Source organism: Pleurodeles waltl, chromosome 11 (assembly GCF_031143425.1).
Source record: "Pleurodeles waltl isolate 20211129_DDA chromosome 11, aPleWal1.hap1.20221129, whole genome shotgun sequence".
NCBI classification, from domain to species: domain Eukaryota; kingdom Metazoa; phylum Chordata; class Amphibia; order Caudata; family Salamandridae; genus Pleurodeles; species Pleurodeles waltl.
This window is the reverse complement of record NC_090450.1, coordinates 676,149,892-676,167,045: the sequence shown is the minus strand read 5'-3', so window position 1 is coordinate 676,167,045 and position 17,154 is coordinate 676,149,892. Positions and strand designations below refer to the sequence as shown.

The 17,154-nt window shown below is 40.1% G+C and overlaps 1 protein-coding gene across 2 annotated transcripts in view; it reads left to right on the top strand.

Moving 5' to 3' along the window:
- SLC23A2 (solute carrier family 23 member 2) overlaps window positions 1–16,374 on the top strand; it is a 631,030-nt gene extending 614,656 nt beyond the window's left edge. For both annotated transcript variants that reach the window (XM_069214170.1, XM_069214171.1), the window contains 2 exons: window positions 9,122–9,217; window positions 10,287–16,374. In XM_069214170.1, coding sequence (XP_069070271.1) covers window positions 9,122–9,217; window positions 10,287–10,519 — 329 coding nt within the window. In that variant the 3' untranslated portion in view covers window positions 10,520–16,374. The remainder of the gene's footprint in view (window positions 1–9,121; window positions 9,218–10,286) is intronic.
- Window positions 16,375–17,154: the final 780 nt, after the last annotated feature.

Here is a 17,154-nt window from a genome sequence, read left to right as displayed (position 1 = left end):
TATCACATATGGTATCACCTTTAAATATATTAGTGCAGCATGTCTGCTGTACAAAAAACTCTTGTTTAATAGACTGAATGTTTGCTCTCTCTCTCTCTCTCTATATATATATATATATATATATATATATATATATATATATATATATATATATATATATATATATATATACATATATATATATATATATATATATGTTACAAACCTAGCCGCATATAAGGGACACATGACCCCTGACTTGCCTCTAAGTCAGGGCCACTGGAATTATGCAATTGTGGGGCTGCATCTATTGGTGCATAGTTATAGATTTGCCACATAATCCATCATCTGCTGCATAACCTGCACATTTTGATAAAAAATGTTTCTTATTCAAACAATTCAAAAGTTACTAAATATGCAATTACATGTGCTGCCACACAGTAAAAGGCCTTTTGCAAGGCTGGACTGGTCACCTTTCTGTTTATTGCTACATATGTGTGCTAAATTGGTACGTATGGGGTACACCCAATGTCTAGGGAGTGTTACCAACTTTAAAAATGACAAAATAATGAAGTTATATTATTGCAAAATGTGCCACATTATGCCACATAATTTGCCTTTTGTTGCTGCATATCTTTCTCAGCACTGCTGCATAATTTGGACCTCTCATGCTGAGTGGCCCTGCTCTTAGTTCATTAACAGTACTGTCATTGGGGCAGGCCAGAATGGTTCTCTAATCATGGTTTAAAACTATCACTTTTAATGAATATGTAACTAAAACATGAAGTGGTAGTGTGCTGTAATTTCAAGTCAGTACATTTTACATTGGAATAGCCACAAACTTTTCAAGTGACATGCAGGTTTACTGATAAAACTATATAGTGCACAAACAGTAATATTTGGAACTGAGTTCTGCAAATATTTGTCACTTGGACATTACCAAGAAAAGTGTTCTAATTTGTTTTGCTCCTATTTAAAATCTTTGCATCACACTTCAGAATTAAAAAAAAAATGCATTTGTAATCCCTGATATATTTGAAATATTTGTACTACTTATTTACAAGCTACTTAAATGTTGTGTGTTGTAAACAAAAAAAACATCCAACAGCCTTCAGTTTCACAATTATTGTCAGACATCTCACTTGACAAAATCCTCTAACTGTGGAAAGAGAAAAAAGTAGACAACATTTTTTAGAACAAGATAAGCAGCACTTAATAAAAAGACAAACTGACATTTGATCACTGTCCTCGAACAGACAGCAAATGTGTCTAAATAAAACAAGATTTAAAGTCATCTTTATTGCCATTCATTTTCTGAATGAAAAGAACACCTGTTCCTTTTCAGCTCAAGTTTACTCGCCAGAACGGATCAGTAGATCCTAAAAATAGCTCATCCTGATAAATCTCACTTGCCATATCGAGTGGGCGAGTAGATTTTTCGAGCCCCTGTCTGGTACATTGTATTCATAATTATGATGCTATTTTGTCTACTGCTAGACGATCACCCTCCAGAAGGGTTGCCCCTTTGTTCAGGTAGATTAGCTGGTGGGGGGAACAGAGGGGGCAAACCAGTTACCAGTAACCAAACCGATTTTCCTGTTCAAACTTAAAAAGTTCTAAACTTTACAGTTACCAGTGCTAATTTGTGTTTTGGACTAAAACGTTGGGGGTTTGCATTTTACTTAATAAACTATATTTTTAATCTATATAATCTATTTTTATAAATTGATGTTGGAATTCTTTCATGTTGTGTGACTTTTTCTGTTGTTGGGTACTTCCAAATACTTTACATTAGTTCCTTTGTTTAAGTCTTGCTGCTCAAAGCCACAGCTACTCATGGTTGAGCTAAATGTTTCACAACCAAGCCTATTTGGAGCCAAGTCAGTTTTGCGAGGGTACTACGTGGTAAATTTGCACAACTATATTATATAATGCACCACAATCCTCACACGTATATATTGCTTCTCTCTCTCAGCCCCTCAATATAAATGGTTAAGAAACTAGACAAATGTAGGAGCTTCTCCTGTTTTGTCACTGCTCCACTCCCTCTGACAGCTGTTACCCAAGCTGTGCGTCGTGACCTTTGGGAAGCATAAGTGTCTGGCCAGGAGGCTACCCACTTAATTTATTTTCTCGTGGAAAACCTGCACTTAATTCAGCGGCGTAGCTTGTTTTCAGGGAGGGATTGGAGGCAAAGTTTTCTGTGAAGAGTAATTATTTCTGTTGCCATAGCAGCTATATGTATCTAGTCCCTACAGATATTCTCTTGTAATCAATAACATTATCCATCGGCAGAGCACCTTATGTCATCCAGTATCACAGTATGAGCAGTTTGATATGCAAATGTCAGATGTATCAGCAAGCAAAAGTGTTTGTAGTGAGATATGAAAATAAAATATAATCAGTGGTAGAGTAGGTGATGTGGACGTGTGAGTTAAAAACAGTAATCCTTGTCTGTATGCAAGCACTACATGCCCATTAAACCATGGTCTTCTATTATACTTCTCAGTCCCTTGGACAGTACACCTGTGGAGGTATGTGCTTTCCCATTTCTATTCCGGGTAGGATCCCGCATGCTGTTAAAGTACCAGTTGACCCTCTGCATCATTAAGTTTGAAACTCCTCCCTTGAAAAGGTCTCTTGCCCTGTGTTCGTTGTTTATATGTATTAAGGCAGATGTAGGGCGTGTTACTCTGAGTAAGGTGAACTCATCATACCACCCTCTGTTCTGTCTATACCATGACCCCACCTTGCACATCCAATAAGCGACTTGTAGAGTAGTGCTACTTCCACTGTCTTTGACACAGCTGAACCCCACGTTTGATTCAGATAAGTCCTGTTCCACCTCGGAAACTGGTGTTATTGTAATAAGTGAGTTTTGCAAGGTTAATGATGGGATCATGCATTCTAAAATATGGCCATCTCTGACATGGGAAGATAAGGCCTTTTACTTGAAGTGTGACTGGTTTGAATCTGTTCTAAATTTACAAGAACGCTGGCCCATAGGTCCCAGTTTCACATAGGTCCCAATTTCACCTACCTCATCATCACCCCTATATTGGAATAAACTCATGTTGGGCCCCCCAAATCCCAAACAAGGCAAAGGCCAACAGAGCCCTAAATGTACCCTTGACAATGACAAACTTAGTATATGCCTAGAGATTTGGCAAGAAATCCATTCCTCTCATGTCAAAAGTGGAATTAAACATTTTAATTCTCTGTATGTAATGACCTGAGCTTTCCACTTCCTCATAGCTATCACCTTCCAGGCTGCGTACCTCCAGCCACTTACCTTCAAGTGAATGCCTGGCAAGTGAGTACCTAGATCTCCTAATCCCAAAGGTGACATAGGCATAGCCTTTGACTATTCACCCCCTCACATTTCAAGGAGTCAAAGTATTGCCATCCAGGCTTGTTGGAAATGGCCCTTCTTGCAGGGTTGTCCTTAAACCTTTGGCTTCTGACCTCCTGTTTTTGATCCTGTGCTGATTTTCATTTTTGCTGACTTTAGGACTCTGAGCACTTTACCACTGCTGACCAGTACTAAAGTGCAAGTGCTCCCTGTCTAAATGGTGTTACTGATTGGTATATCCATGATTGGCATATTTGAATTGCTGGTTAGTCCCTGGTGTAGTGCACCAGGTGTGCCCTGAGGCTGTAAATCAAATGCTGCTAGTGGACTTGCAGCACTGATTGTGCCACCCACACGAGTAGCCCTGCAAACATGTCTCAGGCCTGCCATTGCAGTTTTAACTGCCATTTCGACCTTGCAAGTGCACCCACTTTCCAGGCCCAAACCTTCCCTTTTACTATCTGTAAGTCACCCCTATTTTACTCCCAAGGCAGCCCCATGGGCAGGACGCAGTGTATTTAAAAGGTATGGTATGTACTGGTTTGTTTTACATGCCATGATAGTGAAATACTGCTAAATTCGGTTTTCCCAATTGCAAGGCCTATCTCTTCCATACATTACATGGGGATTGCCTAGAAATATAGTTCAAGAGTAATTTCCTTTTGGAAGCAGATAGAGAAATGGAGTTTGGGGTATCTAAACTCACATTTTAAAAATACATCTTTTGGTGAAGTTGTTTTTTAAATTGTAAGTTGGAAAATGCCACTTTTAGAAAGTGGGCATTTTCTTGCTTAACCATTACATGCCTCTGCCTGGCTGTGGAATACACGTCTGGGTCAGGATGATAGTTGGGCAGTTTGTGTATTCAGTCTAGACAGTCAGACAAAGGGAGGGAGGTGAGGTGTGCCCTGCATATCCTGATGGGTCTTCCTGGGCTAGAGTGGTTGGAAAAGCTGACACTTGCACCTGAATAGGGCTGAGCCTGCCCTTACACAAAGCAGTCTCCAACCCCGCCCCATCCCCCCTCCCAAGTGTGTATGGGGCCAGGGCTGGAAAGGCAGGGTCTTGTGTAGTACAAAGACTTTCCTTTCAAGTTTGCCTTCTCAAAGACAGAAATGTGTAATAAGTACTGGACCTCCGACCTGCAAATTTAGAATCCTTCTGGACTAAGGACATTCTGGCGGAAAGAAGAGCTTGATGCTGTAGGAGGGACTACCACTCTGCCTGTTGCTTTGCTGCTTGCTGCTTCTGTCCTGGAAGTGGAAAGGACTGGACTCTGCTTTCTACATCCTGCTTCCAAAGGTTCTCCAACGGCTTGAACCGAGTTTGCTGCATGTTAAGAAGTCTCAGGGACATCAAAGACTTCATCTGCCAGCACCTGGGTTTTCTTGCTGCAAGTCCTGACTTGCCTTGTGCCAAATCCAGTTCCTGGGACCTTGGAAGTGAGTTCTAGTGAAACCAAGAAGAAACTAAGCACATGAACTCCAGAGCGACCTCTGACTCTGTGCCACTGTCTGCACCGGAGCCATGGTCCCGGCCGAGTGCACCGAAAGCGATTGATGCTGCAGGCCAGATGATGCTGCCGCAGCACCTCCAAAGTCCCACCACAGCATGAGTCCAGAGTACCGTGTCACCGACGTCTGTGGCACCCAACTTTGTGCAGCAACTATGACTGTGAAAGCAACACTGCAAAGTCGAAGCCTCGCATCTTGACCTGGTAGATTCATCGACCCCCCCTTGTTGTAAGGGACCATCACCTCCTCACCAATGCTGCATCACCTCTCGTGCAACCATTAGGAACCAATGCCTCACGTCCGCTGCCTAGCAGCAAGGAACTGGCGCCTTACGGTCCCGGGTGGAAGTAAGGAACTGATGCCGCACCAACTCCAGAGACTCCTCACCTCCCCGACTCTGTGCAACGTCAGGTAGTGCTGGGCGGGATATGAAAGGTTAAACTATAGAACTAGCATGAGATTGATTGATAGATTCCCCCCATAATTTTGTTAATCTTCAGAGGATCTTCAAATAAAAAAATGAATAGTTGACATTGGAGGTGAAACCCTTTTGTACTGTTACATACAGAGAATTCACAGTGCTGAAATTCACATCCTCAGATTGACTGGCAGTCTCAGAAAACATTCTGCTACAGCGGAAACTACCTAACATGGTGCATCTGGCACCATGTTATGAAACACTTTGAAATAAAGGTATAAGGGGCCAGGGTGAGCATATGAATTTTGTGTGCAATTTATATGCACTGGCACAAACCCAGATGTGAACACTGTAGTCTCCCTGCAACTGAGGGGTACGCACTTTCACCTGTTCCATATTACAGAGGCAAGTGAAGGGACACTGATTGTGCAGCACATAGGAGATGGTGAATAGTCAGTGTGCTCACTGAGGGCTTCTTTCAGGAGAAGGCATAGGAGTCACAGGAATACCCCAAGTACCAGCCTCGTAGGCGGATACAGTCACTGCATCTGCCTGGGGAGTGAAATCTCTGCAGCTCCTTGATGGCAGGTCTGCTTCAAGCTGTAAAATAAGCAGTAGCGCAGAGTAAGACAGCGGTCCCACCCTTCATTTCTGCACTCTAACCAGCACTTTTGCAGATTTGTTTCTCCACAGATAGGTTTCTGATGCGTATGTTAGACAGAGCCTGCCCTTGAGTATTCTCAACTTCTTCACTTCTGTACACCATGACAGTCTGTCCTCCATTTTTGTTCTGTTCCCCCGCCCCTTCTTCTATATAATCCCTCTGTTGGTCATATAATTTAGTTGTCCAGGTACTTCTCTCTCTGTGTTGATAAAATTCAAATATATTTCTCTTTCCCTTCACCTGACGGTTCTTAAATTTCAGACTGAAGAACAGCAGTTCATCATTCGAAATGGCTTTAAACTCATCCAGGAATAAGATACTACATTTAGAGCAACATGAATCCTCTCAGATTCCATTTCCTTGACATCTAAATCTTTGAGGCAGACCCTGTCTTTTAGAAACCTTGGTGCAGACTTTAACTCTAGTGTATGCTAAAGACCTGACATTTTTATCTCCATCATAACCAGATGCAAGGTGCTTGAATATAAATGCAAGATTAGCTATCACCACCCTTTCCATATTGTCAATGCCCCTTTAAATGCTCTAGCAACAGTATAAATTGGGTATTGCAACACTCTACAGGTTGGGCTACAGCATTATGCATGTGAGCTCTTAAAAAAGATGATCAATGTAACAAAAATATGTCTTTGGACTCTCCAGCTTGACATCCACCTCTCAAACCTGTCATCAGGTTAGATGGCTATCTAATAAAAATGAGCTGTAAATGTTGACCCTAGTCTTCCAGACAATCCATTGAACTATCCGAAAACACTGTTCAGTTCCACCCCTGCCAGAAACTTGCAATCTGCCACTTGCAGAATACTTACCATCCTAGTATTACCACATGCCACATCAGATTCTTATGTTTGCCTTTTACATTGGAACTAACAACCTGATTATTTCTGAGCAGTCATCTCCCTTCCAGCTTTCAAAAGTGCAATTCAAAGCTGCTTCCTTCAATGGAAGTGCAGCAGTGACAAATTACCTCCTACACCACTACCCCTAATCTGATTACCTAACCTTACTTTCCCATAACCAGGTACAGAGAAACTCTTGCCTGGATGTAACTAAAATGTATAAATTGCAATATTGTCAGTTTTGTATTAGGTGCAGTGTATATTGAGTAATAACTCACTAGTCACTGTTAGAACAACCACGCCATGAATCTACCTATTCCCATCATAGTCTCATGCCCTGCTACCTTAACAACGTATTGTTTCGAGTAAAAATGCCTCAATAAGTTTGCCAGTCAGTGTAAAATAACGACGAAAGAGGACCCCTAAAGCTGTACTATAAAATAGGTGAGCACAGAAAAAACGGTGGTGCAAATAAGATAACAGTAGTTAACCCTTGCTGTGCGACCCGCCCCCAAGAAGACCTAAATGTCAGATGAGCAGAAAATCATAAATACCTCCTTTAGTTTAAAAGCTCTAAGAGTGAGATGAACTAACACAACTTCATGTTGCATCCCCTGCAATTCTGTAAATCTCAGCATTTGCAACAAGAAAAGGTGGCTTTTAAATGTACAAAGCCCACATAGTGATTAGAGAACGTGTTACGGAATCACTAAATGAGTTGAAACATCATTAGGATTCGCTGTGTGGAAGGGACGTGTTTAGGACGTCCCTTCCAAATAGTGATTCCTTATGGTATGTATTATTGTTTTGCTACTGAAATGCGATTGCTAAACATTAATATTTTACCGGCACCTCAAAGGAAGCAGTAACCCGTTTGAAGTCAGGAAAGGGTCCCCAGAGGGACCTCTTCCCAGTGCTTAATTTGAACCTGCGGGGGTCTTTTTTTATGTAGCAGGAAAAAAAGACAGTAAAACCGTCACAAATAGAGAAAGCAGAAACCTGCAGTGAGATAATGGGGCCGAGAATGTCTGGCATAGATTAAGGAGGCATGAGGTGGATTTAAGACTATGTAGCCTTGGTAGTCGACATGTCAACATTTTATTTTACCAGCCATAAGCCTCTGAGCTGAACTTTGGGTACCAGCCCTCATTCTTAAGAATAGTCCAAAAACATTTTTTTGAAGTAGGAAGTGGTTTATGGGACCACTGCCTACTCTTTAAACTAGTTTTTATAAACTTTTCTCTTTATTAGTGTACGTATCCCATTTTCATTTAAGGAAAACTGGCTGCATTAAAAAAAAAATATAAGATTGCTTTATTTAAAATCGATCACAGACATTGTTGTCTGCTGACCCCATCAGGCCCCCACCTGTGTTATAGCAGCGAACTGTAGTGGGTCACAATTTGCGGCCTAACTGATTAATATTCATGAGGTAGGTAAATTTGCAACCCACTGTGATCCGGTATTTTGTGAACTGATCTATTAGTACATTTGACTGGTAAAGAAACAACATTGAATTAGCTAAAAGTTGGTATGCACATTCTGATCACTTTTATCAATTCCAAACTATAGCTACTTAAAGCTGAACATAAATATGATCTGAGTGTTACAAGAGCGATAGCAAGGAATACTGATGTCACCAATGTGTCTTGGAAAATAACACTGAATTGTAAATAGAAAAAACTTCAGATTACTTTATAGATCTTAATAATAATTACTATAGCTTCCCACGAAACATACTGTTTTCTGTTCACAAGTCTAGACTGCTCCCCTCTTATTTCCAAGTGTAATGCTTGGGGAGAGGGGGGACTGTTTCCGGCTACTGCTTGTCGTCATAGAAGATGTTGTTAGTTTAGTATGAAGCCTGCAATGTGGAATGAGAAAAAGCAGTTGTAGTGGGCAATCCAGAAATAGTGTCAAAAAATGAGTTGAAAAAAATGGGAGATGGTAGTTTTAGTAATGACAGAAATACGACGATTTGGGGTCTTTCTGGGTAGGTGGCCAGCGTAAGACATTTGAAGACTGCCGTCACCACTAGTAGCCTTTAAAGTAATAACTGACCAAAAAAGAAATCCTTTAATCTAATAGGTATTTTGAACTTCCAAATGCAGAGGCTCCTAGTTGAAACCCCAGCATTGTGGTAATAAAATCTGTTTGTCTTTGTTTTATGGGTCTAACTTTTCCTAGTGGATACACAACTTCAACCATCTAATACATTAAGATAGTATTTAACATGCAGTATGAGGATGAGTGTACACGTCCCATAGTTATGATGCTTGAGTCCGTAATTTGTATAATTCGCAACTCAGAATCCTTCTCTTTTGTTCTGTTTTGTAGGGATCGCTGAAATTGACCAGGTATTAAATGTCCTCCTCACAACAGCTATGTTTGTGGGTGGCTGTGTGGCCTTTATTTTGGACAACACTATTCCAGGTAAGCTTGGGAAAGGTTACTCTTGGTGTCTGATCATAAGTGTTTTTTCAACAGTGGCTTAAGTAACATATTTTTCAAAATTGTGAGCTAAGTTTTACCACATGGGCTTACACTGCATATCTGATTTTGCCTCTTCATGGATCCTTATGAAACAGGGCAGTGGTTCCCAACCTGTGGTCCAGGGACCCCTGGGGGTCCGCGAAGCCTCTTCAGGGGGTCCGCGACAGCTTAGAAAAATAAATAATATTAACAGATTAGGTCCCCAGCTTTCAGTAATCACTCAGTGGGGGGTCCCCGGATTCCAATAAAGATTCCGTGGGGGTCCCTGGGCTCCAGTAATGGTAAAGTGGGGGTCCACAGAAGTCAAAAGGTTGGGAACCACTGAAATAGGGTATTAGACAGTGGTGGCTGCGTGATGCTTTGCTAGATTTTACAATGACTAGCCAGAGCAGTAAGGAAATCAAAAATGCATTTTAACATACAACATTTTATTGATGTTCCGATGATGCCTAAGGTCAACAACTAAGGTGAAGTGGAAGAATTAAAACGCTGCAGTCACTTACAAGATCTTCCATTGCCCCACCACAGTGGGGCATAATCAAGGTGTAGGTTCCCGCAGATAAATTCCTCTCAACATCCCAACCCCGGATAAAAAGTTCTCTCAGAATTTGATTATGGAGGATGAACCATTTCGGAACTTTGTGTCCCCGAAACCGTGAACTGAACCCATCTATTTAAACTCCTTAAAATGTCTACACTTGCATTTAAAAAACAGAAACCTTTGACAGCCTGTTCTCAAATCCCTCATATCACAAGCATGTAAATATTATAGATGTATATTCGTCAGGCAAGCAATTTACACACAAATACGAAAAATGTAGCTTGGGGGTAATGTAACGGAGCTCACAATTTATGGGGCATGTCAAACTCTAGTGCTGATAACACTGCGCATGATGCAGATGTGTTCCCACAAATGGTATCACTTGACGATCTCCCAAAAGACAAATACTAGCTAAAGTGCCAGAACATCTATTTTTGAAGACCGTGAAAACCTTTTCTTTTTTCGTAGGTTCCCCCGAGGAGCGAGGCATACGGAAGTGGAAGAAAGGAACAGCCAAAGGGAGCAAAGATACCGAAGGCATGGAGTCCTATGACCTGCCCTTTGGCATGAACTTTATCCGAAAGTATAAATGCTTCAGCTACTTGCCTATAAGTCCCACTTTTGCGGGCTATCCCTGGAAGCACTCAAGGAAAAATAGCAAGAGCCGGAGTCCTGAGGACGACTCTGAGGCCACTGTATAACCCTGGCTTATGCCTCTGTTAGTAGTTCTAGTAACAGATGTGTTAGCATTTTTCTGCTCGTTAAAGAAGCAGGAAATTATATGTTTTTGTATATCTGCATTTACATTTCAGAGCAAGTGGGGCTGCGGCCTGGGTGCAAGAAAGGCTCTAGTTTTCTGAAGAATGGAATCGTTAACACTACCATCGTTTTTTTTTTTTATTATTAGAGAAAGAATTCAAAATCATTGCTGAAGCAGGTTTTGCTGGAATCAAAGATTGAACTGCAGCTTGTTTACAGAGAGCCCTGTCTGCTGAAAGCCCCCAACCTTTACAATAATGGCGCAATGGACCACGCACAACCTCAAAGTGAAAACTTACCCTTTCTAGCCCCTTTATGACTCCGTTATTGTGAGTCGCTCATATTGATGTTTGTAGACATTTGAAAAAAGAGTAAAACCGAGATGTTTTTTTGATTGGGGGTTTTGGGGGGGGTGATCAGAGTTGCCGACCTTGTGGCTCAGTGTTAAGCACGATGGTCAAAAAGTATATTATGTAAGTTCATCTCTGTTTATTTCACATTTCAGTATATAATTTTATTAATTATATATGTTTATGCCGTATTGTTGAAATCACATTTACCAAGAGGATGTTATTGTGACAGTGTTTCAAACACGTCTGAAGAGCCTCACCATCTAGCTTTCATGCAATTTTGCATAAACTAAAGTTAAGGTTTCTGTGTTTAGGTCTACACGTCTAATTTATATTGAGATATGCATAGTTATGCTGGAATATAGAGCACAATTTAAAACACTGTACAAAAATGTTATTATTGTGGCACAGTTTTAAAGTCCTCCAAAAGTCCATCTTTAACCAAAATTTGTAGAATTCTGCTTTTCTGCAGGAGACAACTATGCTGCAATTGCTAGTAAAATGTAGAGGGTTCTGCTATTTAAGAAAACACTGGATTCAGTATTTTGCGGGTCAGGAGAAATGTTCTGTGCAATAAATTCATTCTGCGTAAAGTCTGTGTTACACAGTAGCGCCCAACTCCCTCAACAATGATCATTAAATACGACTCATGCAGGCCTCCACTTGTTGCCTTGCTAGGCTACCTACTGTTGCAATTCAATTATTTTATGATTTAATGAGGTTAATTTTCTTCCTGCTTTATTCTAGAAAGTACCTTCTGGAACATCCATAGATACAGGTCATTGTGCATTTTTGTGTTGTTACAATTGTGGGGATGCAGAAGTGATATTTTTTGTGATTACCACACAATGAAGAGCTTGGGTATACACTGCTGTGCAGACAGGGTGGAAATGTTAAGGCAACAACCTTAAATATTGTTTACTGCCCACTAGAATGTTCCATTTTCTGCAGTATTGCTTTTCTGAACAGCATGGGCACTTGTGTTTACCTAGCTGACCAGAGATCTACTTTAGTTTTATTGCTAATCACGTAGACAGCCCTATTAGGAAGGTAGCACTTGCACCCTGAAGCAGTGTTCTTGGAAATTATCCAGACTGTGCACAGGAGGCATGATGTATTCTGTATGTTCTATTGCATTCCAGTCTGTATTTTCCAGTAAACATAATGCTCTTGCATCCACCTTCTATCAACTCCTAACCCTGTGTTTCGTAAAGATCAGAAATTGTGCCATAGTATTGTGTTCATGACACAAACCCTACTTTTCTACCCTTGTGTTCCTCATTTATATCTTAAATGAAATGCTTATTCATTTTCCACTCAGCTGTCTCAGTCCAAGACACATTGTATAGTCTCATATATTTTTCCTGTACTGCCTTATTGGCTCAAGGATATATACTTGCTCACACTTTTCTACTTCTTGATCTTTAGGCATTCACACCTCTGTCCCGAAATTTGAGAGGTCATTATGTCCCCTCAGAGGACAAAACGTTGAATGTTAGCATGTAGGTCCTGAAGTCCATCTTTTTAGTTCAGGCTACTTCTTCCCATTGTTGTGACACAAGGTGGTACTTGTATGCAAGAACAATGGTTATGCTTGCAGCACCAGCCTTCTTTTCTGGTTATTGAGATTTGTGAATGGCCCAAGCTCAAAGACAGTCCTGACCAATCCGTTACACCCTGCACAAACAAGGCTATCCCACAGTGTCAAAAAAACTTTGGATTTTCCTTAAGTCATTCTTTTTTACTATAAGACGCAACTCCAAATGTCTACAGCATGGATAAGCAGGGGATCAGGTCTTTGACATTTTTTCAAACAGTTCTTGAACATACTCCTTTATTCTACTAATCTTCAGAAGTACTCAAAGTTCTTTTTTATTTGTTTTATTTTTTTTCAAATCAGGACTTTAGGGCATTTAGAGTAGGATAATTTAGCTGTGTAAATCATTCTTGAAACTAAATGGGCTCTTAAATTTTGCATTCTCTAACAATGCAAAAAAACAATTCTTCTACTGTTTGTTGAAAAGTATCTGATAGGAGAACTTACAATCCCTCTATTTCATTTTAGATTGTTCTCTCGATCTTGCATTTCCTTGATACACACTCAACCTGGTGTAAATAGTTGTTTGACAGCTACCTGGGGCTCTCTGCAAGCATTCTACACACACAGTTGTCTGGATGTGAGTAAGAGAGAAGTTTTAACAGCCTGTTAGCCCTCATATTTGCTCTGACCTGAGGTTTTCGTATTCTCCTATGATCTTGTAATAGAATGTTGGAGGTATAATTAAACAAAAAGTACTTGACTAATGTCATTTTGGTGTGTTTACTTCATGTGCTATTGCACATTATAGTGCTTTCCTATCATGTCAGGATAATCGGCAGCCATAGAAGTATAAAAGATAGGGTTTGTATTAGGAACTGAACAAGTTGATCGGGGAGATGCATGGGCAAAATTATGAAAAGCTGTTTTTCCTTACTCATAACAGCGAAGGCAGTGTTTCTAGTTCCAAACTGCAATAATTTTCCTATAAGGTTTTAATATTTAAAGAGGAGGACCACTGAATTAAGAGTATCAGAATTACAACTGTAATTTTCCTGCCCTCAGTTTCCTTTTGGCCTTCTCAAATGTAGCTGACTATAGATCTAGATCGAAACATTTCCATTCATCTAAAATGTGATAGTTCACTAACCTGCAGTTGTGGTCAGTAGAACTGGCAGTCTTGTTGTGTCAAATGATTTAACCTGCGTTTGGTGGAGATATTGCAGCTTAGGTAATATTGATGGATTTCTTGCCTGTTATTTTGTGCTTGTCTATGAATAGCACCACTGGTTCAGTATGCACTGCGATGTGGTTATTTGTCATTTTTGGATGTTTTGTAGATAAATAGATGGAGATATTCCATATATAATTGAGGATTTTAGTGGAAGTGAAAAAGATATTGGCAGATTGTTCCATGCTTATTCAAATAGTAGTATTTCAGGAATGTTCACCTTGTAGAAGCTTTCACCGCATTGTGTAGGAAGCCCTAGCCAGTCATCCTTCGGTGGCTGAACCCACATTGTGCCAGAGCATGTGGATTGCTGCAAACAGCTTTTGCTCCAACGTGAAGGATTAGGTCTAGGTCTAGAGATATGCATTTTCTGTCTCTGACGATAGCAACGGTTTGTGATTACTAGATCGTTGACCATACATTGCAAATGGGAAAAGTCTGCTTAGGGCAGAGTCAACTAAAGCAGACTAATTGTGTCCCTCGGGTTTGTTTCATTAATAAGAACATTGATTTCAATGATGAGCTCAAATGTCATCCATTATACCTACAAGTCAGAGTATTTCGCAGATGGTTATATACCGCGTGATTTACTTCACAATACGGCTTTCTTTTTTCATGAAGTAATGCCTACAGTTTCTCATGCTTGGAACAACAGCGCCACTCTGTGTCCTATTATGCTTATTACAGGCATACATTCAGAATGCAAGAGTTGGCAATTGCAAGCACTTGTTCTCGTTGGTCATTACATTTTGTGACTTTTTATTTATTTTGCAAACTTGTAAAAAATACAGTGGTAACGAGAGATGTGCAAAAATGTCTCATTACTAATCTGTGCGCCTTTTGATGTATTTGTATTTTATAGTGATTCTGGATGACATGAAAAGAGATTCTTTATCTTAAAATAAGACTTTGAGGTACACCAGTTGAAGATATAATATGACCATTTGAAGATTTCAGCAGTCCATCACTTAACACTGTTTTATGAGTGTGTTTTCAAGCTAAAGTACCTTTTATTGTCACGACTTTCATTGTGAGTTGTAGAGTGTATATGGGAGCATTAAACAACGACCTCGGCTAATGTTTTTTGGACTACCTTTGGTATTCCATTGGTTACTTTAGCAAACTTCGCTCTTAGTGTCTTTTGAAGTAAAACAAATTCTATCTTATCTTAGGCCAGTGTTGCTAAAATTGCTAGATTGAAGAAAACAAATATTACTCTTTCGTATTTAGCAAATCAGCACATACAATTTGCTGATCATGCCGTTGCTTACTGCTTTCATAAAATATATTTTCTGTTGTATTCTAAATTTGCAAGGAGCCTGCTACTTTCAGAACATTACTGATTGGTCTACAATTATCAGATAGAGCTAATTTAGTACCATCAAATGGAACTTTGGTTTCCACTTCCAACAAGCAATGATCTGTTTTCCAGTACAATTTCATTGAGTCTTCTTACATTGTAGTTGTTGCAGTTGATTTCTGCTCTCAAATGGTAGCTTTGCCAGAAATCACTAGTTGTCTTGTTGGCGGACAGGTGTGGGGTCGAAAGGGTTATACACCTGCAGTAATGCCAAAGTGCATTGTTTAATTGTGAACAACTATCGGTTCTAGCATCTGTGATTGTACTCAAATGTACTTTTCTCAAACTGCCATCTTTAAAAGCACATAGTTCATAGGTTTTAAAATGGGGCACGCCATCATCTGAAATGTGCTTGCAGGAAATCTTTTCTTGACCAATCACCTTCCAAAACTATTCTCACCTCTTTTATCCCAAGTCACAGAAAAAACTTAGTGGTGCTGTCTGATTGCGCTCCTTGCACAGTGACCACAGGGATGTATTTCACCCACATCAGCTTACTCCTTTCCCCTCATAGGTAGATATAGAGGAAATGAAAGGTTAGTCTTTGCTTTGCTGTGAAATCTTAGTGATGGACTAAGTTGGACTCTTCCCATGAATAACCTGCCTACGAGAGGCATCCCTTTGTTGGCATCTCCCATTTTTCCTCTAGACCTATCAGGTGCTGACAAAAAGATCCTTTTTGGTGTCTGCCAAAAGATTGCTTTAGCGGTCTGCTGCATGGCTGTAATACTATCCACAGAGCACTGGCATATCATTGGTATTTGCTTGCTTGCACACTGTCATTAACATAACATGTCTTTTTCGTGAGATAAGGTGGTGTCTACATTTTAACATGAGGAGTTTAATTGGACCCCCATGTGGCGTACTGTCTGTAGTACACCCATGTTTTCATATTTCAAGTCGATGTATTGCATTTGCTGATGCTCACTAGTAATATGTTCAGAAAATACTTGTCATGATGCTGAAATAAACTAGCACTTGGTAGAAGTAACAATTCCAGACGTTTCCATCGCAGTGCAGGTAAAGGCATCTGCTTTGCCAAATTGTAATTTGCATGAAAAGAATCCTTTAAACAGAAGAATTTGGTATCTAAGACACACCTGCAGCGGAGCAAGACTATGTTTTCTGATGGCGTTAAAGAAGCAAAATTACACTGTTGTAATACATTTTTAACTAGGATTTGTATGTTTTATTTCACATTCCCAGTTGTTAAAAACACTACTTTCACAGGAAATGAAAGCTATTGGAACCGCAGTGGTAAAAAAAAAAAAAAGTAATAATTTAAAATACGCTGGGTTTGCCTTCCTTTTGAAATGCAGAAAAAGAAATAATGGAGCCAAGGGTTACAGGAAGGATATGAGTGGAGGTGTGGGTAATTTGTTTATTTGTGATGGTTTCCATTCACTCTGCCCTCAGCTCTGTATCACAGACATAGAGTATTTCCTGAAGTCTGACCTAGGTTTAATTTCAAACGCTTCACCTTTTCTAGATAGTTACAAGTGAGTTTTAAGGGATGTGCCCAATCATACAGCAGACTATGCATATTCCTGTGTAGCCTGGATCTGCAAAATGATGCAAGCAGCACGCGTGATCCCTTTCTTGTTGAGTGGGTAGACTTCTCAGCCATGAAAATACCTTCTGTTGAAGAACCAGGAAAAGCTATATTAATGAAATCTGTATTTTTTCAGGTCCATGAATAGTTTAGGAACACTAGGACATTGGGCTGGTTTTGCTGTGAGATGTTGCAGCCAAAATGTTCTGACATAAAGCATACGAATTTCTAGTAATGTGATAGGGTTTTTAACTTGTCCTTTGAAACTTCTGGGGATTACTCTGGGCAATATTCCATAAATCACGAAACATTATATGCTATAGGCTTCTGGGGAGGGTCTACAGCGAGCTCAGCTGTCAGTCTAATAATTCATGTCATCTGCAACAGGAGCTGCACGCCATTCAAACATTTGTGTCTGCAGCCTTGTTTTTGCCTTTCTTGTCATTCTGAAGAAAGTGTAAAGATCAGACCAGTCCCTCAGACTTGTTTAACAGTTTATTTATTCCCTAGCCTCTTTGGGTTCTGCAAAGCAGTATGATGACCAATT